The following is a 27,528-nucleotide window of genomic DNA, read 5'->3' as shown; positions in this document are numbered from 1 at the left end:
TCTGGGAAGATCCCACATGCTGCGGAGCAACTGGGCCTGTGAGCCACAACTACTGAGCCTGCGCGTCTGGAGCCTGTGCTCCGCAACAAGAGAGGCCGCAACAGTGAGAGGCCCGTGCACCACGATGAAGAGTGGCTCCCGCTTGCCGCAACTAGAGAAAGCCTTCGCACAGAAATGAAGACCCAACACAGCCATAAATAAATAAATAAATAAATCCCATTAAAAAAAATAAAAATAAAAAAATATTTTAAACTATAACTTCTAAAATCAGAATCTTGAATTGGAAAGATAGGAAGGCTATTTCTGCAGTTTACCAGTGTCTTGGAATATTTTCTTTTGTTAATGAAAAGACAACTTACAAACATGTTTTAAAATACAAATTTATTGCTATTGGTTACAGTATTACAGCAATTTAATATAATCTGAGGTCTGTAATTACCATGATTTGTTGTTAACATAGGTAACTTTTGTCACAAAGTATGAATGTCCAAAATAATTTGCTCAAATACCATTGTAAATAGCTGGAGGGGAAGCAGCTGTGGGGTAGGGTTTAGAAATCTGAACTATTTCAAATGGAATTAAATAAGATTTCTGGATGGTACTAACTGCCACTTTGCATTTCCCACAGCACATTCTGCTTATGAAAGGTGCACCAAAATAACTTGTGGTACTCTAGAAAATAAGGTAATGGGTTGAAGTCTTACTAGCTTTTAACTAAGGCATAGTAGCTTCTGGCCATGGCATTCAACTCCAGACATATTTTCATGTGACACATAAATCACAATGATAGTTACAGCAGAAAAATTCTTTTTGTAATAGTGCAGGCGTTTCCCAAAGTAATGGATGTATGTGCAAAACTTTAGGTTGTTTTGGGAGTGGGGAGGGAATGATCACAGGAAGAAGGGTCTTAATTTTCATAGCTATGTTCTTCTATCCCTCTTTTTGATTTCCAAATCTCCTGAAGGTGTCAAGAAGGCCAGTATGGCTGCAGTACTATGGCAGGAGATAAGGTGTAAAATGAAACCAGCCTATGTACCTAAAACAGTATTGTTTTAAGACAATGATTATTTAGAAAGCAGACACTAATTCAGAAGCAAATGAGACATCAGGGCAGCAGAAGGGAAGGTGAGATAGAGTGGGCCCTGTGAATTACCAAAGACAAAGTAATATCCACAGTTCTAAATTTTCATTTAATTCTAATTCACTGATATTAATGTATGTTTGATAATTCATAAGTTTAGTAGTTCCCAACATTTTTAGAATGCACATAATATTAACATTCAAATAAGGCATTAAAGGAAGTTTTGTGAAGGATGAAATGTTTACCATAATACTTTTTTAAAGCCTTGGTACATTTTTGAAAGATCAATATTGAATTTTTAAAAATCTAAGAAAAGTAAGTTTTTTTCCCCACAAGATATGTAAGAATCGCTTGCTGGCATTTGTATTTTCAGTGCCTAGAATAAAATGGGCCAAATTTTCAAAGGCAGTTAATAATTGCTTATACGATGACTTGTTTCATTTCATCTAGCACCAAGTAAGAAACTGAAGATATTGTCGGATTTCTCCTTCACCTCTCATTGCCCTGCTCTTCCTACCAGGCCACTGTATAAGCACGCATCCCGTTGCCCCACTAAGGAATCAAATCTTTTTCATTTTAAAATGGCTGCTCAGATTACATTCACCGGCAGAATTCTTCACCATTAAGGTAGGATAGCAGTTAACACTAGCAGGTGTCAACTTCTTTGATTAGGAATAAAGAACTCTTCCAAGCAAAATCAATCAGTTTCCTGTTTTTTTTAACATGTCATGTAAATCCTTTAAATTGCTACACCTTTACTAATTATGATTGTTATTTATGTCAAGGGAATTTTCCCCAGGCAAACATGATCGATTTCCTAGTGAAAAAGTATGCTTATTTTACGTAGTGCCATGGGTTTTCTCTTATGCTTTTTTCTTTCTTTCTGTCTCTCTCGCTTTCTCTTTCTTTCTTTCTCTTTAATTTGTTACTCATCAAGGCAGATCATACATTTGGATCAAAAAGAGAAACTGGCAAGTAGATCCTAAAGCACATTTCTTAACCTGAGTAACACCTGAAAACATAAGAGTTTAATTACATATTCTATTGAAAATTCAACTTTGGTGCTTTTGCAAGAACTTATGATGTCAATTTCTAACAAATCATATCCCTCAGTACACAACTATTTTCAAAAGAAAATAAGTCATAGAAAAATATATTTTCCTATATGCTAATTGATACATTTTTATAGCAAATTGAAAATCTGTAGTAAACTGAAAGCATGTTTAACAACAAAATATAGCATATATGGCTACTGTAAGTTTGCTAGTGTAAATAGACACCTCAATTAGAGTCAGGAGACCAGAAGGGCGAGCTCTCATGACTTGTGAAGATAGTAGAGCCCAACAGAAGAAGACAGACTCTCGTTTCCTGGCAAGGACTCAGCCAATGAAAAGCCACGGACTCTTTGTTTACTATAGCCCTCCCAACTTCCTTTTCCCTCTATAAAAGTGTTCTCCTTCCCTTGCTGTGAGGAGGACTTGCACATGGCTCACCATGGTTGCAGACCCCAAATTGCAATTATCTGCTGATCTCGAATAAACCCATGTTGCTGGAGAAATATCTGGCAGTCCATTTGTTTTAGGTCAATAAAAGGCAGCAGTGAATTTGCATTCTGCAACTAATCTGTAAATCCCATTGCTTTTTTTCTGGAATTCTGTAGACACAGTGTCCCACAAAACTGTGTACCACAGTGCTAGAGATCTCTTTTTTAGCATCAGTCTACACAAAAGCCTCTGATAAGACACTTTGCACAAGTGACATGGATTTTTTTTCTTTTTTTACTTTTCAAGAAAAATAAGGCAACTTTATCAACCACTTCTCTTCTGAACAAAACTTAGATTATTACCAACTGCTCTTTTAATTATGGTCAGTAATTTTCAAAAGTTTAGTTAGACATCTCTGATGTTTTTTAATTGTGCATCCATAGAAGATAATTGGATAAAACACAACAGACATTTCAAAAGATGAATCTTCACATCTGACTCATTGGCACATCCTTAATTTCCAGAATAAAATCAGCAGAAATAAAACACACAATTTTCAAAGAATTTATACATGCCAGAGTCTTAGGACAATGAACTTCTAAATGCACAGACAAGGAACTTCTGCTCATCTTACTAGTTACACGCACTTTTCCTCAAGGAGTATCTGATGATTTCTGGTTTATTTGTGGAACTTTTGTTTGTAGGAAAGCATATACATATGGCCAGATCTTGTTGGTTTCTGTTCCGGAGAATGTTTCCAACACCCCTTTTTTCCTAAGGATGAAAAACAAACAAAAAAAGGTCTGACAGCATACAAAAAGAAAATCACCAATATCACTGATGAACACAGATGCAAAAATCCTCAACAAAATATTAACAAACCAAATTCAACAGTAAGGATCATATGCCATGATGAAGTGGGATTTATCCCAGGGATGCAAGGTTGGTTCAATACCTACAAATCAATGTGATACACCACATTAACAAATTGAAGAATAAAAATCATACGATTGTCTCAATAGATACAGAATAGCTTTGGACAAAATTAAACATCCATTTATGATAAAAACTCTCAACAAAGTGGGTATGGAGGGAACATACCTCAATGTAATTAAGGCCAAATATGACAAACCTACAGCCAACATCATACTCAATGGTGAAAAGCTGAAAGCATTTCCTCTAAGATCAGAAACAAGACAAGGATGCCCACTCTCACCACTTTTATTTAACATAGTATTGGAAGTCCTAGCCACAGCAATCAGACAAGGGGGGGGGAAAGGAATCCAAATTGGAAAGGAAGAACTAAAACTGTCATTTTGCAGATGACGTGATTCTATATATAGAAAATCCTAAAGATACCACCAAAAAACTGTTAGAGCTAATAAATGAATTCAGTAAAGTTGTAGAATACAAAATTAATATATAGAATTGTTGTATTTTTTTGAATATTTAAATTTTATTTTTTTTATACAGCAGGTTCTTATTAGTTATCTATTTTATACATATTAGTGTATACATGTCAATCCCAATCTCCCAATTCATCCCACCACCACCACCACCCCCACCACTTTCCCCCCTTGGTGTCCATACGTTTGTTCTCTACATCTGTGTCTCTATTTCTGCCCTGCAAACCGGTTCATCTGTACCATTTTTCTAGGTTCCACATATATGCATTAATATACGATATTTGTTTTTCTCTTTCTGACTTACTTCACTCTGTATGACAGTCTCTAGATCCATCCACGTCTCTACAAATGACCCAATTTCATTCCTTTTAATGGCTGAGTAATATTCCATTGTATATATGTACCACATCTTCTTTATCCATTCGTCTGTTGATGAGCATTGAGATTGCTTCTATGACCTGGCTATTGTAAATAGTGCTGCAATGAACATTGGGGTGCATGTGTCTTTTTGAATTATGGTTTTCTCTGGGTATATGCCCAGTAGTGGGATTGCTGGGCCATATGGTAATTCTGTTTTTAGTTTTTTAAGGAACCTCCATACTGTTCTCCATAGTGGCTGTATCAATTTACATTCTTACCAACAACAGTGCAAGAGGGTTCCCTTTTCTCCACACCCTCTCCAGCATTAGTTGTTTGTAGATTTTCTGATGATGCCCATTCTAACTGGTGTGAGGTGATACCTCACTGTAGTTTAGATTTGCATTTCTCTAATAATTAGTGATGTTGAGCAGCTTTTCATGTGCTTCTTGGCTATCTGTATCTCTTCTTTGGAGAAATGTCTATTTAGGTCTCTGCCCATTTTTTGACTAGGTTGTTTGTTTTTTTTATTGAGCTGCATGAGCTGTTTATATATTTTGGAGATTAATCCTTTGTCCGTTGATTCGTTTGCAAATATTTTCTCCCATTCTGAGGGTTGTCTTTTCGTCTTGTTTGTAGTTTCCTTTGTTTTGCAAAAGATTTTAAGTTTCATTAGGTCCCATTTGTTTATTTTTGTTTTTATTTCCATTACTCTCGGAGGTGAATTAAAAAAGATCTTGCTGTGATTTATGTCAAAGAGTGTTCTTCCTATGTTTTCCTCTAAGAGTTTTATAGTGTCTGGTCTTACATTTAGGTCCCTAATCCATTTTGAGTTCATTTTTGTGTATGGCGTTAGGGAGTGTTCTAATTTCATTCTTTTATATGTAGCTGTCCAGTTTTCCCAGCACCAATTATTGAAGAGACTGTCTTTTCTCCATTGTATATCTTTGCCTCCTTTGTCATAGATTAGTTGACCATAGGTGCGTGGGTTTTTCTCTGGGCTTTCTATTCTGTTCCATTGATCTATATTTCTGTTTTTGTGCCAGTACCATATTGTCTTGATTACTGTAGCTTTGTAGTATAGTCTGAAGTCAGGGAGTCTGATTCCTCCAGCTCCGTTTTTTTCCCTCAAGATTGCTTTGGCTATTCAGGATCTTTTGTGTCTCCATACAAATTTTAAGATTTTTTGTTCTAGTTCTGTAAAAAATGCCACTGGTAATTTGATAGGGATTGCATTGAATCTGTAGATTGCTTTGGATAGTATGGTCATTTTCACAATATTGATTCTTCCAATCCAAGAACATGGTATATCTCTCCATCTGTTTGTGTCATCTTTGATTTCTTTCATCAGTGTCTTATAGTTTTCTGAGTACAGGTCTTTTACCTCCTTAGGTAGGTTTATTCCTAGGTATTTTATTCTTTTTGTTGCAATGGTGAATGGGATTGTTATCTTAATTTCTCTTTCTGATTTTTCGTTGTTAGTGTATAGGAATGCAAGATATTTCTGTGCATTAATTTTGTATCCTGCAACTTTACCAAATTCATTGATTAGCTCTGGTAGTTTTCTGGGGGCATCTTTAGGATTCTCTATGTATAGTATCATGTCATCTGCAAACAGTGATAGTTTTACTTCTTCTTTTCCAATTTGTATTCCTTTTATTTCTTTTTCTTCTCTGATTGCCGTGGCTAGGACTTCCAAAACTATGTTGAATAATAGTGGTGAGAGTGGACATCCTTGTCTTCTTCCTGATCTTAGTGGAAATGCTTCCAGTTTTTCACCATTGAGAATGATGTTTGCTGCAGGTTTGTCATATATGGCCTTTATTATGTTGAGGTAGGTTTCCTCTATTCCCACTTTCTGGAGAGTTTTTATCATAAATGAGTGTTGAATTTTGTCAAAAAGCTTTTTCTGCATCTATTGAGATGATCATATGGTTTTTATTCTTCAATTTGTTAATATGGTGTATCACATTGATTGATTTCTGTATATTGAAGAATCCTTGCATCCCTGGGATAAATCCCACTTGATCATGGTGTATGATCCTTTTAATGTGTTGTTGGATTCTGTTTCCTAGTATTTTGTTGAGGATTTTTGCATCTATATTCATCAGTGATATTGGTCTGTAATTTTCTTTTTTTGTAGTATCTTTGTCTGGTTTTGGTATCAGGGTGATGGCGGCCTGATAGAATGAGTTTGGGAGTGTTCCTTCCTCTGCAATTTTTTGGAAGAGTTTGAGAAGGATGGGCGTTAGCTCTTCTCTAAATGTTTGATAGAATTCACCTGTGAAGCCATCTGGTCCTGGACTTTTGTTTGTTGGAAGATTTTTAATCACAGTTTCAATTTCATTACTTGTGATTAGTCTGTTCATATTTTCTATTTCTTCCTGGTTCAGTCTTGAAAAGTTATACCTTTCTAAGAACTTGTCCATTTCTTCCAGGTTATCCATTTTATTGGCATAGAGTTGCTTGTAGTAGTCTCTTAGGATGCTCTGTATTTCTGTGGTGTCTGTTGTAACTTCTCCTTTTTCATTTCTAATTTTATTGATTTGAGTCCTCTCCCTCTTTTTATAGAATTCTATTGCATTTTTATACACTAATAAACTATCAGAGAAATTAAGAAAACAATCCCACTAACAATTGCACTAAAACAAAAACAAAAACAAAACCCTGGGAATAAATCTAACCAAGGAGGTAAAAGAGCTGTACTCAGAAAACTATAAGGCACTGAAGAAGACACAAAACAATAGAAAGATATACCATGTTCATGGATTGGAACAATATTGTTAAAATGACCATACTATGCAAGGCAATATACAGATTCAGTGTAATCCCTATCAAAATACCAATGGCATTTTTCATAGCACTAGAACAAATAATTCTAAAATTTGCATGGATACACAAAAGACCCCAAATAGCTGAAACAATCTTGAGGAAGAACAGAGCTGAAGGTATCAGGCTCCCTGACTTCAGACTACAATACAAAACTACAGTAATCAAAACAGTATGATACTAGCACAAAACCATATACATAAATCAATGGCACTGAATAAGCTGCCCAGAAATAAACCTGCACTTGTATGGTCAATTAATCTATGACAAAGGAGGCAAGAATATACAATGGGGAGAAGACAGCCTCTTCAGTAAATGGTGTTGGAAAAGACGGACAGCTACATGGAAAAGAATCAAACTGCATTACTCTCTCACACCATTTACACAAAATCAAGAAGGATTAAAGATTTAAATGTAAGACCTGAAGCCATAAAACTCCTAGAAGAAAACAGGGAGAGTATGCTCTTTGAAATCAGTTTTAGCAATATATTTTTTTGGATCTGTCTCCTCAGGCAAGGGAAGCAAAAGCAAAAATAAACAAATGGGGCTACATCAAACTAAAAAGGTTTTGCACAGCCAGGGAAACTATCGACAAAATGAAAAGGCAGCCTACTGAATGGGAGAAGATATTTGGAAATGATTTATCTGATAAGGGGTTAATATCCAAAATATACAAAGAACTTATACAACTCAACATCAAAAAAATAAACAATCTGATTAAAAAATGGGCAGAGGACCTGAACAGACATTTTTCCAAAGAAGACATACAGATGGCCAACAGACACATGAAAAGATGTTCACCATCACTAATCATCAGGGAAATGCAAATCAAAAGCAAAATGAGATATCACCTCACACCTATCAAAATGGCTTTTATCAAAAAACAACAAATAACAAGTGTTGGTGAGGATGTGGATAAAAGGGAACCGTTATGCACTGTTGGTGGAAATGGAAATTGGTGCAGCCACTATGAAAAACAGTATGGAGGTTCCTCAAAAAATTAAAAATAGAACTACAATATGACCCAGTAATTCTACTTTTGGGCATTTATCCAAAGAAAACAAAAACACTAACTCAAAAAGCAATATGCACCTCCATGTTCACTGTAGCATTATTTATAATACCCAAGATATGGAAACAACCTAAGTGTCAGACGAATTGCATAAAGAAGATGTAGTATGTATATAAACTGGAATATTATTCAGCCATAAAAAAAGAATGAAATCTTGCCATTTGCAAAAACATAGATGCACCTAGAGGGTGGTAAGCTAAGTGAAGTAAGTCAGAGAAATATAAATACTGTATGATTTCACTTGTGGAATCTATAAAACAAAACAAATGAACAAACATAACAAAACAAAAACAGACTCAGATACAGAGAATAAATTGCTGGTTGCCAGAGGGGAGGGATACAGGGGAATAAGGGAAATAGGTGTGGGATATTAAGAGGTAGAAACTTCTGGTTATAAAATAAATGTCATGGGGGTGTAATATACATCATAGGGAACATAGTCAATAATATTGTAATAACTGTTTGGTGACAGTAACTAGACTTATTGTGATCATTTTCTAATAAAAAAATATTGAATCACTATGTTGTACATCTGAAACTAATATAATATTGTAAGTCAATTATATTTCAATTTTTAAAAAATGAAAGAAAAAAACCCCACAGGTCTGAGTTTTCCTAATGAGCTTTTCAAAATGATTCTTAAAAGATGATAGTGTAGATTTAAGGGTGTCAGTAAGTATAGGTCTGTGTGATCAAGAGAGAAAGGCACTTGGCTGGGTGTTGGAAAACCTAGATTTTGGTTTCAGTTGTGCCCTCTGGCTAATACAAATGGTCACTTTGAAGATGCACCTATCATTTTTTGAGCATGTGCTAAGTGCTAATAATTCATTTAATCCTCTTTAGAGCTCAAGTTTCCTTATTTTACTGATAAAACTATGTGTTAGGGATGTAAAGCAATAACCCAAATCACCAAAACGGTAGTAGGTTTCCAAACACAGGTCCTGCCAAACACCAGAACATCCCTGGCGTTCTTTGTCTACTTACCCCTTTGCAAGACAGCTTTCTAATACTTGATTATCCTTCCTTCTTTCACTTGGTTTATTTTTTCTCTATGCTCTCCTTCTGCATTTTAGGGAAAAGGGAATTTTAAAACGTTGTTTTTATTGTGTTTCCTATTGGGTTTCTCCATTTCTCCCCAGGCAGATTTGTCTGGCTTGTTACCAGGCCAGCAGCCAAAGTCTATTCACTCCAGTTTCCTGGGGGTTCAATGGTGAGAAGTATCAGAATCCAGGGGTTGCTTTTCAAAACAGACAGATTCCTGCCAGAGATTCTGGCATTCCTCTTATTTACCCTCCTCCTCCAGCTACTCATATACACACCGGCTTAAAGGCTGCAGAAGAGCAAATGAAGAACTCTGGTTTATTACTTTCTGAAACCAGGATCTGTCATACTTCTGCAACCTTTTCACTAGATTTTAAGATGTTTCACTGGGAACAAAAGCATTCCTTTCTGGATACCTCATAAGATTTGCCACTTAAGACTAAGTTAAATAATTCCCACTGTTTTCTTGGTAAGAAACATCTGCTAAAGCCCTCCTGTTTCTAAATTCACAGACATCTTGTAAAGCTTTCAAGAGAACAAGCTTCTTAACTGTTGTAAGCCTCTTGAAGAGCCACCTTAAAGTCAAGCCAATGTCAGAAGTGGGTTAATTACTGAAGGAACAACTATAGGCACCTATTCAGTCCTAAAGCTGTGCACCTTGGACGAACATGTGTCACCTTAATTTCTACGTAATAAAACGGAGCCAGCTTCAGCTATTGGTCCTCTAAAAAGTAAGGGCATCATGTTGCTTGTAAACACAGACTTAATTACACTATCAGATGTCCCACAGCTGAGAAGAGTTTTAAGAGCAACAGTACAACTGTCGGTATTTTAAAATAACAATGCAGACTCTCACTAAGCCTGCTGCAAATACCACTTTTAATTGTTGGTTAAGTCTAGTCCTAATTCTTTGTGCAGGAGCTTAGACGGAAATACTCTGATTGATGGCAAGAGGTAGCAAAAGCCAGAAGCCGAGAAAGACTAGGGTACCTCCTGAGATAGGGACCCGGGCCATACACTTCATCTCTACAGTCTTCCCCAAATTCCCTTTCCACATTTTACAGAACTAATCCCTACAGCCACTGTATTTCCACTGCATTCTGTTATTACCTCTGTTAATAGCCTCACAGTGTTGTTATCTGCTCAGCAACAATGTGTTCTCCCTTCTTCTGGTTACTTTTGAATGAATAACAAACGTCTTTTAGAGAAACAACCTTTTCACCAAACTCAGTCCGTGAGATTCAGATGGTACTGTCCCTACTTCCCAGACTCAAGGGTGGACATGATCAGAGCTAGTTAGTGCCAACTCCAGGACTTTTGCAGGCAAAGAGGCTCTCTTTTCTGCTGGGGTAGATAAACTGGTAGGAGGTGAGCTGGAATGTTGAGGGGCTCACACAGGGAGAGCCCACCTGAGATTGAAGCCAACACAAGGAAATGGAGTGACTGAGGCCTGATGACACTGTTTGAACACCTGGACGCAAACCATCTACCTTTGGACTCTTTAGTTACATGACCAATAAATTTCCCTTTTGCTTAAGCTAGGGTGAATTAGGTCTCTGATTCACATAAGCACGTATCACATTGTATGATGAATATTGTTTACCTAGCACTTTGCCTCATAAAGAAGGTGAGTTTCTTTGGGGCCGGCAGGGACTGGGTCTAATTATCTGTGTGGACCAGGGGCCTAGCTAGCATAGTGTCAACTGAGTAAATTATAATCATTACCACTGAGTGGTAAAAGTTAAAAGTGTTAAAGTGCCAGGACTGCTGTAAGTCTTTACAGGGGCTCTCTCACTTCACTCCCTTAACAACCCTATAAAGTGGGTACTATTTAATACCGCTTTGATTTTACAAATGAAGAATTTGTGGCACAGAAGTTGAAACACCTTGCCCAGGGCCACACAGCTGGTAATCTGCAGAGCCAGGCTCTTTATATAATCAATCACAAAATTATAGTAACAGCTACTCCCTTGTAATTTCACCCTCCAGAAATAACTATTAAAATAATTTGGAGACTACTGCTTCAGAATTCACTGCATAGTTACCCCATTACAACAACAATAATAATAGCTAATAATCATGTAGTGCTTAATGTGTGTCAGACACAATTCTAAGAGTTACACATATTAACTCCATCTTTCAACCCTCTAGTCTCATCCCCCTTTTACAGTGGAGAAAACAGAGGTTAAGCAAGAGGTTAAGGTCAAGTTAATAAATGGTGAGCTGGGATTTGAACTTAGGCACTCTGGCTCCACAGTCTGTGCTCTAACCACAGCACTGTCCTGTCCTAATGCTGAGTCATTTTTCAGTAAGTGAATGAATGAAAGGAAAGTGAATGTAACCAATCCTCTGTTAGGAGAGGGGAAGGCTGAGTAAAGAAACGGAATTGTTTCTTAGCCTGAGTCAATTATTAATCCAGTAGAGTTCCCATATTTGTGGTGGGATATGAATTCCCTTAAGAGTTAACAAAACTATGTTTGAATATAAACTTCTAAAGACTGTTCGGCAAATAAATGACCTGAGGATTATGTCCTTTGAGAGTCTTCTGTGCTGTAGTGTCCTCTATTGTCACAGGGAGTGGGCACCATTAGGTTTGCCTCCCCGGCATTCATTCCAGCCCTCCCTCCACTAGACAACAGAGTTTGGGTGAGACTGACCCACTCCCTGCTCTGGGTGTGGACCAATGAGTGTAATCTCTCCCATCCCAGTGACTGGTTCAGGAATGGGCAGTAACCTAGGCCTAGAATACAAAGCATTCCCTGATCACAGTGGCTGTTCAAGTTGGTTCAATCTAAGGCTTTTGTTCACTGGGGGAAAGGTGACCCCTCAGCCTTTCATAAAGAGAATGCTGTGGCTGTTCCTGGCAACCATGTATAACTATGCAGGAAGCCTAAAGACAGAGCCAATACAAAACAGAGAGAAGAGCAAAATTCTCATCAAACCTAGGGGCAAATGAAGCCCAAACTACCTTCTGGACTTCTCTGTTACACAAGCAAATAAATTTCCTTTATTATTTAAACCAATTTGAATTGGATCTTCTGGTATTTTAGCATTTTGGCTATAAAGCATGGACAATCAGAAAATGATTTAGTGATTCATCATACAAGAGAAGTTGTGAAAAGTGACCAACTCACCGGTAGTATTCCAGGACGGGCTCTGTCTGGGCCTCGTAAGCCTTCAGTCTCTTGACAACCGTCTCTGGTCTATCATCCTCACGCTGAACGAGAGGCTCCCCAGTCAGATCATCAATGCCCTAAATGGGAGTTAGAAGATGCTGGCATCAAATATCATATTTTTGAAGGATATTTTTATAGGTAGTTAACTGATTTTTAAACAGACATCTATGCAAGCACCAAACAATAATGTGTTTTTAAATAAATGGAATCAAATCCAAATCCAGGTCATTGCAACACAGAGCCATGAGACCCCACGATCATTTCCACAGTGTCAATCACCTCTTTAGAGCAAAAGGTTTTCTAAGCAGCCTCTAGATAATTTTATATTATATATTATATTTATGTTATATATTATTATATATATTATATTAAAAACATATATATACGAAAAGATTCAGCTACAGACTGGGAATCTCAACTGCAAGCCCTAAATAACCCAAGGTGTCGTTAATCCCTACTGCCCCAATTTCTAACACACTCCCTGGCACAGAGTAGGAAATCAATACATGCTTTTGAAGGAATAACAAACCCCCGTTGCTCCTGGGGATGCCTTTACTACCAAGCTGACTGGACTAGACCAGCTGACTACAGCAAGTAACCTGAGAACATGCCCTCAGGAGTTCTGGTCATCCAAGGGTATCCAAGGTCATCTGTGAGTGCAAGAGGACTGGAGACAGTTGGCTACGCGGAAGGCCAAGTCAGTTCCCCCCTAAATACTCACCATGGTTTTGGGAGGGTTGAATTCGATGTTGTAGACACGGCCGCTGCCTGGATGGATCCAGCGAGCGGTGAGGCGTTGCTTGATGACCTCAAAGGGCACGTTCAGATTCATCACTGTGTCTATCTGATAAGCTCTATCCAGGGCTTCTGCCTGTGGAAGTGTCCTTGGAAAACCTTTACAAAGTAAATTAAAAATGAACAAAGGAAGAAAGAGCCATGGGGAGAAAGGGGAGAAGGAAGAAAATGAGTTAATATTGAGCAATCTGAACAAAAGCAATAACACCAGGAAGGCTGATGACAACCTTGTTGTAGTTGTAGGGCAACCGTGATAGTTAATTTTATGTGTCAACTTGTCCAGACCACAGGTTGCTCAGATATTTGGTCAAACAGTATTTTGGGTGTGTCTGTGAGGGTGTCTTTTGGGGTGAGATTAACACTTAAATCAGTTGACTGAGTAAAGCAGATTGTTATCCCTAATGTGGGTAGGCCTGGATAGAATAAAGTTGCTGGCCTCCCCAGAAGATAAAGGGGAATTCCTCCTGCCTGACTGCCTTGCAATTGGGACACGGCTTTTTCCTGCCTTTGAACTCAAACTCAAACATCACCTCTTCCTGGGTCTCATCTGCCTTCAGACTGGAACTACACCATCACACCACCGGCTCTCCTGGGTCTCCAGGTTCCTGACTCGCTTTGAAGATCTTAGGACTTGTCCACCTCCACAACTGTGTGAGCGAATTCCTTATAATAAACACCTCTCTCTAGAAACTAAAAATCAACATATCCTCAAGGATCCCACCACACCTCTGGCTGGGGAATGTTTACAGCTGATTGTAAGTTACTCTCCAGCCTTCCTTCTTCCTTTTGTGATCCTCCCTTATCCTAAATATTCTCAAAAAGCGGGGAAGGAATAAAAAGTCATATCTGAAGGAGCTTAGAAATCATGCAGTCCACTTCCCTCTTTGCATTTAAAAAAAGAAGCAGGCCAGAGAAGATGACTGGCCCCCAAGGCCCCAGGGTGGGGAGTGGCAGCACTCAGGCCCCCTGCCCACCATCCATGTCTGTAGCGCATGAAATCCTCACTCTCCTGTCTTCACGCATCCTTTTGGGCAGCTGAAATATTCTCAATATTCCACTTACCATCCAATAGCCAGCTATATTGGGTGAGATTTTTCAGCTCATGAAGGACCAACCGAGTCATGACATCGTCTGGGATGAGCTTCCCTTGGTCAATGAAAGTCTTGGCTAACACACCAATTTCTATAGCAGAGGCGGGAAAAAAGGCAAGTCAGCAAGTGTATCTATTCTACCCCATTCTAGGCCTCTAGGAAACTGGTTACCTAAAGAAGCCCCCTGGATAACACACTCGTTTGAAAATGTGCATCATCAACTTTTGTGATAAAAACAGAGATTACAAAATAATCTAAGCCTATTTCAAAATCTCCATTACATAAAAATAATGGAAAGCTATAAACCAATATGTTAGCAGTAGTCATCTCTGTGATAGAATTATGTTATCTTTTTTTTTTTTAACATATTTTCACTTTCTGTGTTTTTCTAAATTTTCTATGGGAAAAAATATATATACTAATGGAAATTATTTTCTTTTTAAATAAGAAACTGAAATAGTCATTATTTTTAAGTGGCTCAGTTTAAGTGCTGGCAATCATGTTACTATAGAGATTTTTCTAATCCTCTAAAAGAGATGCTGCTGTCACAATTCAGTTTTTGACCAGATCAGCACTGTGATCATGTTACATTTTTATTAATAAAATACGTGAAAAGAATTTATGAACAACTTTTAAATATTACCTATAATTGTATGTCATTCTTACACAACAGTATTTTCATTTCCTCATCATCTTTTACCAAACTATTTACACATTCAGAATTTTTAATGCCACTGTAAAAACCTGTGTACTTATAGTTTTGTGTTCTTTTTTTTTTTTTTTTAATTACAACACTAGATCCACCTTTACTTATTTATTTATTTATGGCTGTGTTGGGTCTTCGTTTCTGTGTGAGGGCTTTCTCTAGTTGTGGCAAGCGGGGGTCACTCTTCATCGCGGTGCGCGGGCCTCTCACTATCGTGGCTTCTCTTGTTGCGGAGCACAGGCTCCAGACGCGCAGGCTCAGTAATTGTGGCTCACGGGCCTAGCTGCTCTGCGGCATGTGGGATCTTCCCAGACCAGGGCTCGAACCCGTGTCCCCTGCATTAGCAGGCAGATTCTCAAGCACTGCGCCACCAGGGAAGCCCTTGTGTTCTTTTTTCACTTAGCATCATTTTGTAAATACTTTTCAGTGATTTTATATAGTCATTTAGTCATTTTTGGTAACTAATACTCCATCAGTATATATCTATGTTTGATAAAAATATACTCTTTTGGACTTCCCTGGTGGCACAGTGGTTAAGAATCCGCCTGCCAATGCAGGGGACACGGGTTCAAGCCCTGGTCCGGGAAGATCCCACATGCCGCGGAGCAACTAAGCTCGTGCGCCACAACTACTGAGCCTGCGCACTAGAGCCCGCGAGCCACAACTACTGAAGCCCGCATGCCGCAACTACTGAAACCTGCATGCCCTAGAGCCCGTGCTCCGCAACAAGAGAAGCCACCACAATGAGAAGCCCAAGCACAGCAATGAAGAGTAGCCCCTGTTCGCCACAACTAGAGAAAGCCCACGCGCAGCAACGAAGACCCAACGCAGCCAAAAAAAAAGTCTACGTCAAAACAAAAAACCTCTAAAAAAAAAATTTAAAAATATATACTCTATCATGGCAATATATACTGTTGGACATTTAAATTTTAAAATTAGTCTTGATTTTTCCCTACAACTTCTGCTTTTAAAGATCTTAACACTCTTTTTCTTTTTTCTTTCTTTTTTTTGGGGGGGTGGCTTCTGAGTTATTTCTGATGGATAAATTCCCAGGATTCAGAGATTAAACAGTCAAAGTTTATGACTGTTTTCATGGATACCAAGGGGGGAGAGGGGGTGGGATGAATTGGGAGATTGGGATTGACATATATATACTATGTATAAAATAGATAACTAATGAGAACCTACTGTATAGCACAGGGAACTCTACTCAGTGCTCTGTGGTGACCTAAATGGGAAGGAAATCTAAAAAAGAGGGGACATATGTATATATATATAACTGATTCACTTCGCTGTATAGCAGAAACTAACACAACGTTGTGAAGCAACCATACTCCAATAAAAATTTTTTTAAAAAGTTTATGACTGTTTTCATAATTCTTGGTATGGATTGACATACTGACTTCAGAACATATCCTAAATTGTCAAATTCATGAAACCAGATTTCTAACAAGGACAATTAACTACATGGAAATTGGCTGCCATTTGACAGGTGTACTGCTTGGGTTTATAAACAGCATCTGGAAGAGGCCCTGGGTTCTGAGAGCACCCAGGACTCTCTAAAATACCCTCTCGGAAAGGTCCACATACTTAATATGTGTGCACCTCTCTGTTGTCAGGGTTTTGACCACTGCTCTGGGGGACATAGAGCTCAAACTCAGTACTGAGGAAAATCATAATTCTCCAGGGCTGAGTCCCTAAAACTAGTATTGGTCCCTCCCCTCCCCTCTCACTCTTCAGGCCAAGCCCTCAACTAATGGCAACAAATAGATTGAGATGATGGGATTAACTAATAAAGTACTTAATTTTATATTAAGTATAAGAATAGCCTTAAGAAAAGATGATCTGTTCTTGCCATTTCAACACTGTACCAGAGACTGTAGCCAGGGCAATGAGTCCAGAAAAAGAATAAAAGGCATCCAGAAAGGAGGAAGTAAAATTATCTCTATTTCCAGGTGACATAATCTTGTTTTCAGAAAATCCTAAGGAATCTACTAAAAAACTATTAGAATAAATGAGTTCAGCAAAGTTGCAAGGTACAAGATCAAAAGTATACAAAAATGAACAATATGAAAATGAAATTAAGAAAATTCCATTTACAATTGTATCAAAAAGAATAAAAAACTTAGCAATATACTTTTTTATAAAAGCACAAAACCGGTAATCTGAAAACCACAACATTGTTGAAAGAGATTAAAGAAGACCTAACTAAATGGAAAGATAGCTTATATTCGTGGATTAGAAAAGTTAATATTAAGATGGCAAGACTCCTTGAAAATGATCTACAGATTCAATGCAATCCTATCAAAATCCCAGCTGGTGTCTTTGTAGAAACTGACAAAATGACTGTAAAATTCATATGGAAATGCAAGGTATCCAGAATAGCTGAAATCAATCTTGAAAAAGAAGAACCAAGTTGGAGGACACACACTTCGGATTTCAAAAGACTGTTTGTACTGGCATAAGGATAGACATAATGTTGCTATGAATATACATATATAACTTTTTGTGTGAACACATGGAACAGAAATGAGAGCCCAGAAATAACCCCTCGCATTTACGGTCAATTGATTTTCAACAAGGATACCAAGCCCAATTCAATGGGGGAAGAAATAGTCTTCTCAACAAGTGGTGCTGGGACAACTGAATATCCAATACACAAAAGAACAGGTTAGCTTAGATGGGCCTCTACCTACACACCATATTAAAAAATTAACTCATATGTATATCACAGACCTAAATGTAAGAGCTAAACTACAAAACTCTTAACTGGACTTCATTAAAATTTAAAACTTTTATGCTTCAAAGAACACCATCACCAAAGTGAAAATCCAATCCACTGAATGTGAGAACATTCCTGTAAATCATATATCTAATAAGGAACTTTTATCTAGACTATCTAAAGAATTATTACGACTCAGCATTTAAAAAGGAAATCAATGTTTTTAAAATGGGCAAAGGATCTGAATACAAAAAAAACAGATATACGAATGGCCAATAAGCACATGGAAAGATGCTCAACATCATTAATCATTAGGGAAATAACAAATGGAAACCACAATGAGATATCACTTCACACTCACCAGGATGGCTTGTAATCAAAAAGACATAACAAAAAAAAAAAACGTAAGTGTTGGCAAGAATGTTGAAAATTGAAACACTCAATATATTGCTTGTAGGATTATAAATGGTATAGGCAATTTGGAAAACAGTGTGGCAGTTTTTCAAAGGTTTAAACAGAGTTACTACATGATGCAGCAATTCAACTCAGGTATATTTTTCCAAGAGAAATAAAAACATAAGTTCACACAAAAACTTATATGTGAATGTTCACAGCAACATTATTCACAATAGCCAAAAAGCGAAAACAACCCAAATCTTCATCAAATGACAAGTGGGTAAATAAAATGTGGAATATCCATACAAAATTATATTGTTTAGCCATAAAAAGAAGTGAAGTACTGATACATGTTACAAAGTGTATGAACTTTTTTTTTTTTGGCTGCGTTGGGTGTTTGTTGCTCTGCGCAGGCTCTCTCCAGTAGCGGCAGGCGGGGACTACTCTTCATTGCGGTGCGTGGGCTTCTCATTGCTGTGGCTTCTCTCTGTTGCGGAGCACAGGCTCTAGGCACGCGGGCTCCAGTAGTTGCGGCATGCAGGCTCAGTAGTTGTGGCACGCAGGCTCAGTAGTTGTGGCACATGGGCTTAGTTTCTCCACAGCATGTGGGATCTTCCCGGACCAGGGCTCGAACCCGTGTCCCCTGCATTGGCAGGCGGATTCTTAACCACTGCACCACCAGGGAAGTCCCAAAGTGTATGAATTTTGAAAACATGCTAAGTGGAAAAAGCCAGACACAAAAAACCACGTATTACATCACACCATTTATACGAAATGTTCAGAGTAGGCAAATCTAGAGAGACAGAAGGAAGATCAGTGGTTGTCCAGGGCTGGGAGCATTGGGGGAAAATGGAGAGTGACTGCTAATGGGAATAGGGTGTCTTTTTGGGGTGATAAAAATGTTTTAAAATTGATTGTGGTGATGGTTGCACAACTTTGAATGTAATAAAAAAAAACTGATTCATAGTTTAAGAGGGTTAATTTTATGTAATGTGAATTATATCTCAATAAAGATGTTTTTTTAAAAATAGTAGGACTTCCCTGGTGGCGCAGTGGTTAAGAATCCGCCTGCCAGTGCAGGGGACACAGGTTCAAACCCTGGCCCAGAAAGATCCCACATGCTGTGGAGCAACTAAGCCCGCGCACCACAACTACTGAAGCCTGCATGCTCTAGGGCCCGCATGCCACAACTACTGAGCTTGCATGCTGCAACTACTGAAGCCCACACACCTAGAGCCCATGCTCCGCAACTGGACAAGCCACCACAATGAGAAGCCTGCGCACCGCAACGAAGAGTAGCCCCCGCTCGCCGCAACTAGAGAAAGCCCGCCACACAGCAACGAAGACCCAACACAGCCAAAAAAAAAAAAAAAAAAAATTAAAGATGAAAAATACCTGGTAAGCAGGTAAGCAAAACAAAAGAAAAAAAAAAAGCCACTCATAAAACCAACACTACTCAGGAATAATTATCATCAAAACTGATAACATAAAAACCTCCAAATATTTTATGAGTAGATAGTCCCATGCATAGTCTAATAATCTTTTTCATATCACTAACAACTTTCTATATCACTAAACACAAATAGTTATTAAAATCTGAAGCCTGTTAATGCTTCCATTTAAAGAAAAAGAAAAATGATTCAACTCTCTACGTCATAGTCTAAGCAGTTTGTTTATTACATTTCAAGTTTTTTGTTTTGTTTTGTTTTTTAAATGAAGGTCCAGTAGTGTTTTGTTTTTTTTTTTTATTTTTATTTATTTTTGGCTGTGTTGGGTCTTCGTTTCGCTAGTTGTGGCAAGCGGGGGCCACTCTTCATCGCTGTGCGCGGGCCTCTCACTATCGCGGCCTCTCATTGCGGAGCACAGGCTCCAGACGCGCAGGCTCAGTAGTTGTGGCTCACGGGCCCAGTTGCTCCGCGGCATGTGGGATCTTCCCAGACCAGGGCTCGAACCCGTGTCCCCTGCATTAGCAGGCAGATTCTCAACCACTGCGCCACCAGGGAAGCCCTACATTTCAAGTTTTTACTCTCAAAATTACGCAAGGACTTTTGTCTAGCATATTCTTTGGACATTTAGTAAATTTTTATTCCCTTGATTGCCTATAATTTAATGTTGTATCTAAATAGACTCCTCATTAAAAAAACTATTTCCTTTTTTATTTAAAAAAATTAACAAATTTGGGAGCTTCCACACCTACAAAACACAAAAAGCTAGTTTAAAAGTAAATCATTCAAAATAAACCGATTTTCTATAAAGTTATTCACAAATAAAAACAGAAAAGGAAGGTTAAAAGGGAATGGGAAGGGTTAAAACCAGCTTTTGATTTTAAGGATAATAATCAGAAATTCTAAAACACAGAAATATTAATCTGAGAGATGGTGCTTGTATTACACAAAAAAACATTTTTAATTCTATATCTCCTTTTAACATCTGGTCATTCTTATAAGACTACTCAAACCAACCACACCTCATATCCGAACTAACTGGAAACAACTTATTGTTTGAGCAGCTGTGAAGTACAAAAGAGGGCCTGACCAACCTGTAAATACAGTTCTCTTTTATATATGCCAAGAGAAAGGGCTACAGAGAATTAATCTAGTTCCTGACAAAAGTGCTTTTAGCATTGTTATATTATAACGTACATAAAACTTTACTTTAAAAACATGTTGAAACAAAACAAAATAAAACTAGGAAAACAACAGGAATGAGTCAAGTGATAGCTTTACACCCAATCACGGGCTTAAAAAAAAAAAAAAACTTTCTCAAATAATAAAGACTGAGTCAACATAGCGGTTACCTCTGGGGTGGCAGGAAGGAAATGTGATGGGTAGGCACATATGGGGACCCCAAAAGTACTGGTTTTCTGTCTGATGGTGGGTAAATGGGTGTTCATTTTATTCTTCTTCTAACCATCAAAGAAATTATAATACTTTCATGCATGGGATAGTTCACAAGAATTATACTGAAAATCAAAACATCCCTTGACCCTGGTCCTCCCTCCAACCATCACGCAATCTGACTCCTCTTCAGTGAAGCATCTAGAAAGAATTCCCATTCCAGGTCTATATTCCTCCCCTTCCCACTGTGCTTCAGGATAGAATCTCAACTCAAGAACTGTATAAAGGTCCAAGTGGGTCTGGCCTCATCTTATCTCTCCCCCACCTACCTCCTCACCATTTCTACCCAACCCTCAAACCATGGCCCCAGCAAGGAGCTCCACATACTCTGGGTCCTCCTAGCCTTTGCACAAGCCTCTTTCTCCTCTCTGTTGCCTGATAAGCTCTCACTCATCTTTCAAGATACATCTTAAAGGGTCCTTCATGATGTGGTGTCCCTCAACCTCCGAGGCAACCAAAAGTTCCTCCTCTGGACTTCCATAATGTCACAGACTTCTCTCTGTTTGAGCACTTATCACACTGCTGAAACTACCTGTTTACATGTTGGTATGGACTGCATTGTGTCCCTTAAAATCCATATGTTGAATCCCTGACCCCCAATGTGGCTGTATTTAGAGATGGGGCCTTTAAGGAGGTAATTAAGGTTAAATGAGGTCATAAAGGGGGACTTTAATTCAATAAGACTGGTGTCCTTACAAGAAGAGGAAGAGGAAAGATCACATGAGGACCCAGTGAGAAGGTGGCCATTTGCAAGCCAGGAAGAAAGGCTACACCAGAAACCAACCCTGCTGTCACTTTGATCTTGGACTTCTAGCCTCCAGAACTATGAGAAAATAAATTTCTATTGTTTAAGTTACCCAGTCTGTGCTATTCTGTTATGGCAGCCTGAGCAGACTTATGGCCATCGGCCTGCCCATGTTCCAACTGTGAGCACCTGTAATGAAATATATTTGTCTCTGTATCTCCAGTACCCAGCACACACTGGGTGCTTGACAAGTCCATGGATGGATGAATGAATGGATAGCTGGAGAGATGAGCTGCCTGGATTATCCTAGATTCTTTTTTTTCCCCCAATAAATATTTATTTATTTATTTTTGGCTGCGTTGGGTCTCTGTTGCTGCGCGTGGGCTTTCTCTAGTTATGGCGAGCGGGGGCTACTCTTTGTTGCAGTGCATCAGCTTCTCATTGCGGTGGCTTCTCCTGCTGCAGGGCTCTAGGCTCGTCGGCTTCAGTAGTTGTGGCTCGTGAGCTCTAGAGCGCAGGCTCAGTAGTTGCGGCGCACAGGCTTAGTTGCTCCACGGCATGTGGAATCTTCCTGGACCAGGGCTTGAACCCGTGTCCCCTGCATTGGCAGGCAGATCCTTAACCACTTAACCAGGCAGTCCCTATCCTGGATTCTAGCCATGGAATTTTAGAAAGGCCTAACTTACCTTGGTAGAAAAAAAGAAATGGAGCAATCCTCACAGAAAGCAATATTGTTAAAGGTAGGAAACTGTACTCACAGTTTACTATCACTTGTGTAAAAAAGAAAAAAAGAACAGAGGGAAGAATAGGTAAACTGTGGGTTGTATGTGCATGAAATAGCTCTGAAAGGATCTTTTCACTAAATGTCCTTTTAAATTTTTTGGAATTCAAAACCATGTAAATGTATTGCCTATTTTCAATACAAATCAAAATTTTTGCCATTACAAAAATAATTTGCTCTGTCAATATCATTCTAATTGGGCACATCTATGCTGTCTGTGTGTACATAATAGAAGTTTTGTTAGACATACAGAATCTTGGGAGCTGACAGAGGCTTTGAGGATTACCTACTGAGTTCAACTTCCCCGACTTACAAATGAGAACAAATGAGATTCAAAAGGGGTAGCCATCTAGTCCAGGATTATGTCTTTGAGAAGCACTAAGCTGCAGTGCAGTTTCTCAAACTTTGGGCAACCACATGGCAACCTTACAATTTCTGCCATAGCTGAACTATTATTTACTATATAATTTTCTTTAAAGTGACTCAGCTTTTTAATTTAAAAAAAATCTTATTTATTTATTTATTGGCTGCATCGGGTCTTCGTTGCTGTGCGCAGGCTTTCTCTAGTTGCTGCAAGTAGGGGCCACTCTTTGTTGCAGTGCACGGGCTTCTCATTGCGGTGGCTTCTCTTGCTGTGGAGCAGAGGCTCTAGGCACGTGGGCTTCAGTAGTGGAATCACATGGGCTCAGTAGTTGTGGCTCGCGGGCTCTAGAGTGCAAGCTCAGTAGTTGTGGCACACGGGCTTAGGTGCTCCACAGCGTGTGGGATCTTCCCGGACCAGGGATATAGAACCTGTGTCCCCTGCATTGGCAGGCAGATTCTTAACCACTGGGCCACCAGGGAAGTCCAGCTTTTTAATTTAATAAGCTATAATGTTCACAAAATTAAAGGGTTGGTGTGCTAGTTATCATTTTTCAAATACACTTTGAAATAAAAAATTTTATTGATTTTTTATTTGCATTTAATTTTTGAGAAAAATTTTTGAGAAATTTTTTTGTCTACCTAAAATTATCTCATGAACCTCAATTTTGGAAATGCTGCATAATGGAGAGAGTAATTTAATTGGCATACAAGGAGACCTGGGTGTCCACTTTTGTCTCCCAGTGACTGCTTTTTATTATTGAGCAAGTTCTTTAACCTCTCCTGAACTCAGTTTCCTCATCTCTAAATGAGAGGGCTGGACTAATGACAAAGGGGCAGACTCAAGTTTCCTGACTGCAGTGTTCAATGGTGGTCTACAGTTACTCCAGATTTGCTACAGTCAACAGGTTCCCACATATTTCCAGTGTCTTTTTCGCATCTGCTGGGAAGATTTTAAACTTTAGCTATAAAATACAGCCATGGGTTACATAATACATCATCATCATGAAATGGTGGTTGGAAAGTAAATTGGCACCATCCTTCCTTAGCATATTTGATGGTACTGTATTTATAGAAATTCAACACTAGGGAATTTATTTGAAGCAAGTAAGTAGAGATGCTGCCAAATGTTCGCGTACAAGGATAGTCATAACAGTATTAATTATAACAAAGAATGGTTAACCACATATGTGTATAATAATAGGAAAATGTTTCAATTAACAATTGTGCAATCTTGATGAAATTAAAAGACTGCTTAGTGATGTGTGAACATGCTCACGTAGGTGTGAAAAAAGGTTATCTAAGCAATCATTTAGACTATAACAAGTCTGCAAAGACATACAAATGCAACAGAGAAAAAATGAGAAGGACTTCCCTGGTGGTCCAATGGTAAATCTGCCTTCCAATGCAGGGGATACGGGTTCAATCCCTGGTCAGGGAACTAAGATACCACATGCCACGGGGCAACTAAGCCTGCACACCACAACTACTGAGCTCGTGTGCCCTAGAGCCTGCACGCCTCAACTAGAGAAGAGAAAACCCGCACGCCACAACTAGGCAGAAGTCCATGCACCACAAGGAAAAGCCCGTGCTGCAACGAAAGATCCTGCATGCCTCAACAAAGATCCCACGTGCCACAACTAAGACCCGACACAGCCAAAAATAATAAATAACATAAATAAATATACATTTAAAAAAACAAACAAAAAAAGAAACAAAAAGAAAAAGGAGAAAGGAAAAAGAGAATGTAAGAAAAAGCACCAAAGAGTTAATTATAATTGTCTCTGGGTAGTAGAACTATACAGGACTTTAATTTTCTTTTTTATACTCTCATGACATGTTTTTCTTACTTTATAGTAAATATACTTTACTCTTAGTATCAAAAAACATTAAGCAGTATTTTTTAAATAAAAGGTTACACCTCTCCTTTGGCTCTGATCCTGGGGGAAATATCCAATCCATTCACAAATATTTTTTGAGAATATATTCTTAGTCCTAAGATACAGAACATCTGTAATAACAATCTCATGACACCTCCCTCAACTCCATCTTCTGTTTTCTTTGTTAAAGAATTGCCTGTAGAGACTCCAGAAAGAGCAGGCGGCTAAGGCAGGCTGCACATCCTTCCAAGTGATCCTCTCCTCCCTCCCTCTAGCCTCTCTTTTCATGTTGTGGAGTCAGGAAGAGGACGGCAGGCTTGTCATGGGATGTTAAGGATAAACAAAGAGGGTTGTTTCTTAATTTAAAATAGAAGTTTACTTAATTTGCTTTAAATTTAATTTTTTCAATGTTTTGTGTTTTCCCAAGTTAACATATCTTTAACTCTTCACTGAAGGTGTTCCCTAACACGCAATTATGCCTCACTGCTGAGTTATTTTTCAGAGAATCGCTTAAGTATTCTTTACTCCTTCCCACTTTGAATAATCTTGCCCCAAGCAGGTGCAGTACTGGGGATTGTTTATTGTTACCTAATGCAATATGTTGCATCAAGAACACTACGAAGTGAGCCAAACAGTTTAACCTTCTTAAGTTTAATACTTTATGATTTTTTTAAAGATCAATGTTAGAAGAGAAAAATAAAAGTAGTAATTCACCAGATTAGGTGATAAACCAAAGAACGCCACGAGACAAGCTAAAAACGGTTTTTTCATTTGAATGTCAGTATTCTGAAACAAACAAAAAAAAACCCACCTAGAAATAACCTATATAACCCATCAGTAGGGGATCGGTTAAATAAACCATGGCAGATCCAGCAAATAGATACCTATACAAATGTTAAATAATGAAATGGATTTCTGTGTTTTTGTGTGGAAAAACATCCTAGATATAGTGAAAACACACTGGTGCAGAACACATATTTAGTAGGGTTACATATTGCATTAAAACAAGGGATATACATAAACCCTGTATGTGCTTATACACAAATACAGATTTCTAAAAGCAAGCATATGACACTGCTCCCCTCTGAAGAATGAGACTGAGGCAGGGAATGAGAGAGAGTTTTACTTTTAATATTATGTACTTCCATCCTGTTTCCAATCCTTTTTTACCTTGTGCAAGGGGTTAGTTCTAATTTTTAAAAGGAGTTTCAAAATGACTTTGTTTTGGAAAGTAAAGGTCAACACTTTTGAGAGAAAAAAAAAACTCACTTTGCTGTTACTTTTGAAAAACAGCTTTCTTAAGATATAATTTACGTAAGATAAAATCCACCCATTGTAAAGTGTACAGTTTGTTGACTAGATTTCGTGCTGAGTTGCAAGAATTTGTTTGGCGTGAGAAACAAAACAATCTTTCAGATAATCCTGCACAAGAACAGCTTTCGTGTCTAAAGATCTAAGCCAATTTTGTGACAGCAACGAGGGTGAATAATACTTGGCCTGCAGATTATGGGGGAAAGGTCAAAACCAGAAAATTCCATAGCGCTTAAAAAACAAACAAAAAGTTAAAAAAGATAGCGCTGGGCTTCCCTGGTGGCGCAGTGGTTAAGAATCCGCCTGCCAATGCAGGGAACAGGGGTTCAAGCCCTGGTCCGGGAAGATCCCACATTCCGCAGAGCAACTAAGCCTGTGCGCCACAACTACTGAGCCTGCGCTCCAGAGCCCGTGAGTCACAACTACTGAGCCCACACACTGCAACTACTGAAGCCCGCGCACCTAGAGCCGATGCTCCACAAGAGAAGCCACTGCAACGAGAAGCCCGAGCACCGCCACAAAGAGTAGTCCCGCTCGCCACAACTAGAGAAAACCTGTGCGCAGCAACGAAGACCCAACAGAGCCAAAAATAAATAAATAAATTTATAAAACAAAAAAGAAAAGGAAAAGAAAAAGAAAGAGAGCTCTAACAGTTCTCCAAGCGCAAGGGCAGGCAGAGAATAAGCCACACACAGATCATGGACCCTTAGGAGCAGTTGCGACTGGGGCTGGACATACCTCTCAAAGCCATGTGGTTTCCTTTAATCTTTGAACTTCGAATGTGTCCTAACTTCCTAGTGGCTTCCCTCAATAACCCACCTGAAGCTATCCACAGAGGCCAGAGGTTTCAGGGAACAGTAGCTCAGCAGCCCGAGGTCTCCCCCACCCCCCCCCCCCCCCGGCGGCAATTGGGAGATGCTGCGCCCGCACGCCTGGACCCACATTCCTTGGACGCACTTCCCGCGCCCCGGTCCCTCCGCCCACAAATCCCCACCGGGGCGACAGCGCACAGCCACCCCTCCCGCCCAGGCTCCCACCTGTGCCCCGAAGCATGTTGTCTCGGAGCAGGTCCCCGCTGGAGAGGTGCTTCAGCTCGAAGTGTTTGGTGATGCGCGAGGACACGGTGCCCTTGCCGGAGCCCGGCGCCCCCATGATAGCTACGCGCACTAGCCGCGCAGACGCCCCCATGGCCGCCGAGAGAGGCCGGGGCCGCGCGGACAGTGGGGCTTCGGCCTGGCTGCGCGCCCACCCGCTCCGCGGGTCGGGGCCGGCCGGCTGGCAGCGCTGCGAGAAAGCGACGACCTCCGCGCCCAGGCGCTCCCGGAAGTGAGGCGACAGCCTCCCGGCCAGCCCCGCCCGCGCCCCGCCGGGCTGCCGCGCCTGCCCCTCGCGACCCGG

At 39.3% G+C, this 27,528-nt stretch overlaps 1 protein-coding gene across 1 annotated transcript; it reads right to left on the bottom strand.

The window, feature by feature from the left end:
* Positions 1–359: 359 nt before the first annotated feature.
* Positions 360–27,499, bottom strand: AK3 (adenylate kinase 3). Its single transcript, XM_036854650.1, has 5 exons — positions 27,168–27,499; positions 14,304–14,423; positions 13,168–13,340; positions 12,405–12,523; positions 360–3,339 (listed from the first exon to the last, which is right to left on the bottom strand). The coding sequence occupies exons 1-5, from the start codon at positions 27,316–27,318 to the stop codon at positions 3,219–3,221; spliced, it is 684 nt and encodes a 227-aa protein (XP_036710545.1). The 5' UTR covers positions 27,319–27,499; the 3' UTR covers positions 360–3,218.
* Positions 27,500–27,528: the final 29 nt, after the last annotated feature.

Source organism: Balaenoptera musculus, chromosome 6 (genome assembly GCF_009873245.2).
Source record: "Balaenoptera musculus isolate JJ_BM4_2016_0621 chromosome 6, mBalMus1.pri.v3, whole genome shotgun sequence".
NCBI lineage: Eukaryota > Metazoa > Chordata > Mammalia > Artiodactyla > Balaenopteridae > Balaenoptera > Balaenoptera musculus.
Note: the sequence above shows the minus strand (reverse complement) of the source record. Positions and strands in the feature narration are given on the sequence as shown.

What these genes read in the sequence shown, in the direction of transcription:
- AK3 (XM_036854650.1), bottom strand. Translation starts at nt 27,318, where the DNA reads ATGGGGGCGTCTGCGCGGCTAGTGCGCGTAGCTATCATGGGGGCGCCG. An exon ending in CAACATGCTTCGGGGCACAG is followed by an intron (nt 14,424 to 27,167) that starts GTGGGAGCCTGG and finishes CCTCTGCTATAG; the next exon opens with AAATTGGTGTGTTAGCCAAG. An exon ending in TCAACCCTCCCAAAACCATG is followed by an intron (nt 12,524 to 13,167) that starts GTGAGTATTTAG and finishes ACTCCCATTTAG; the next exon opens with GGCATTGATGATCTGACTGG.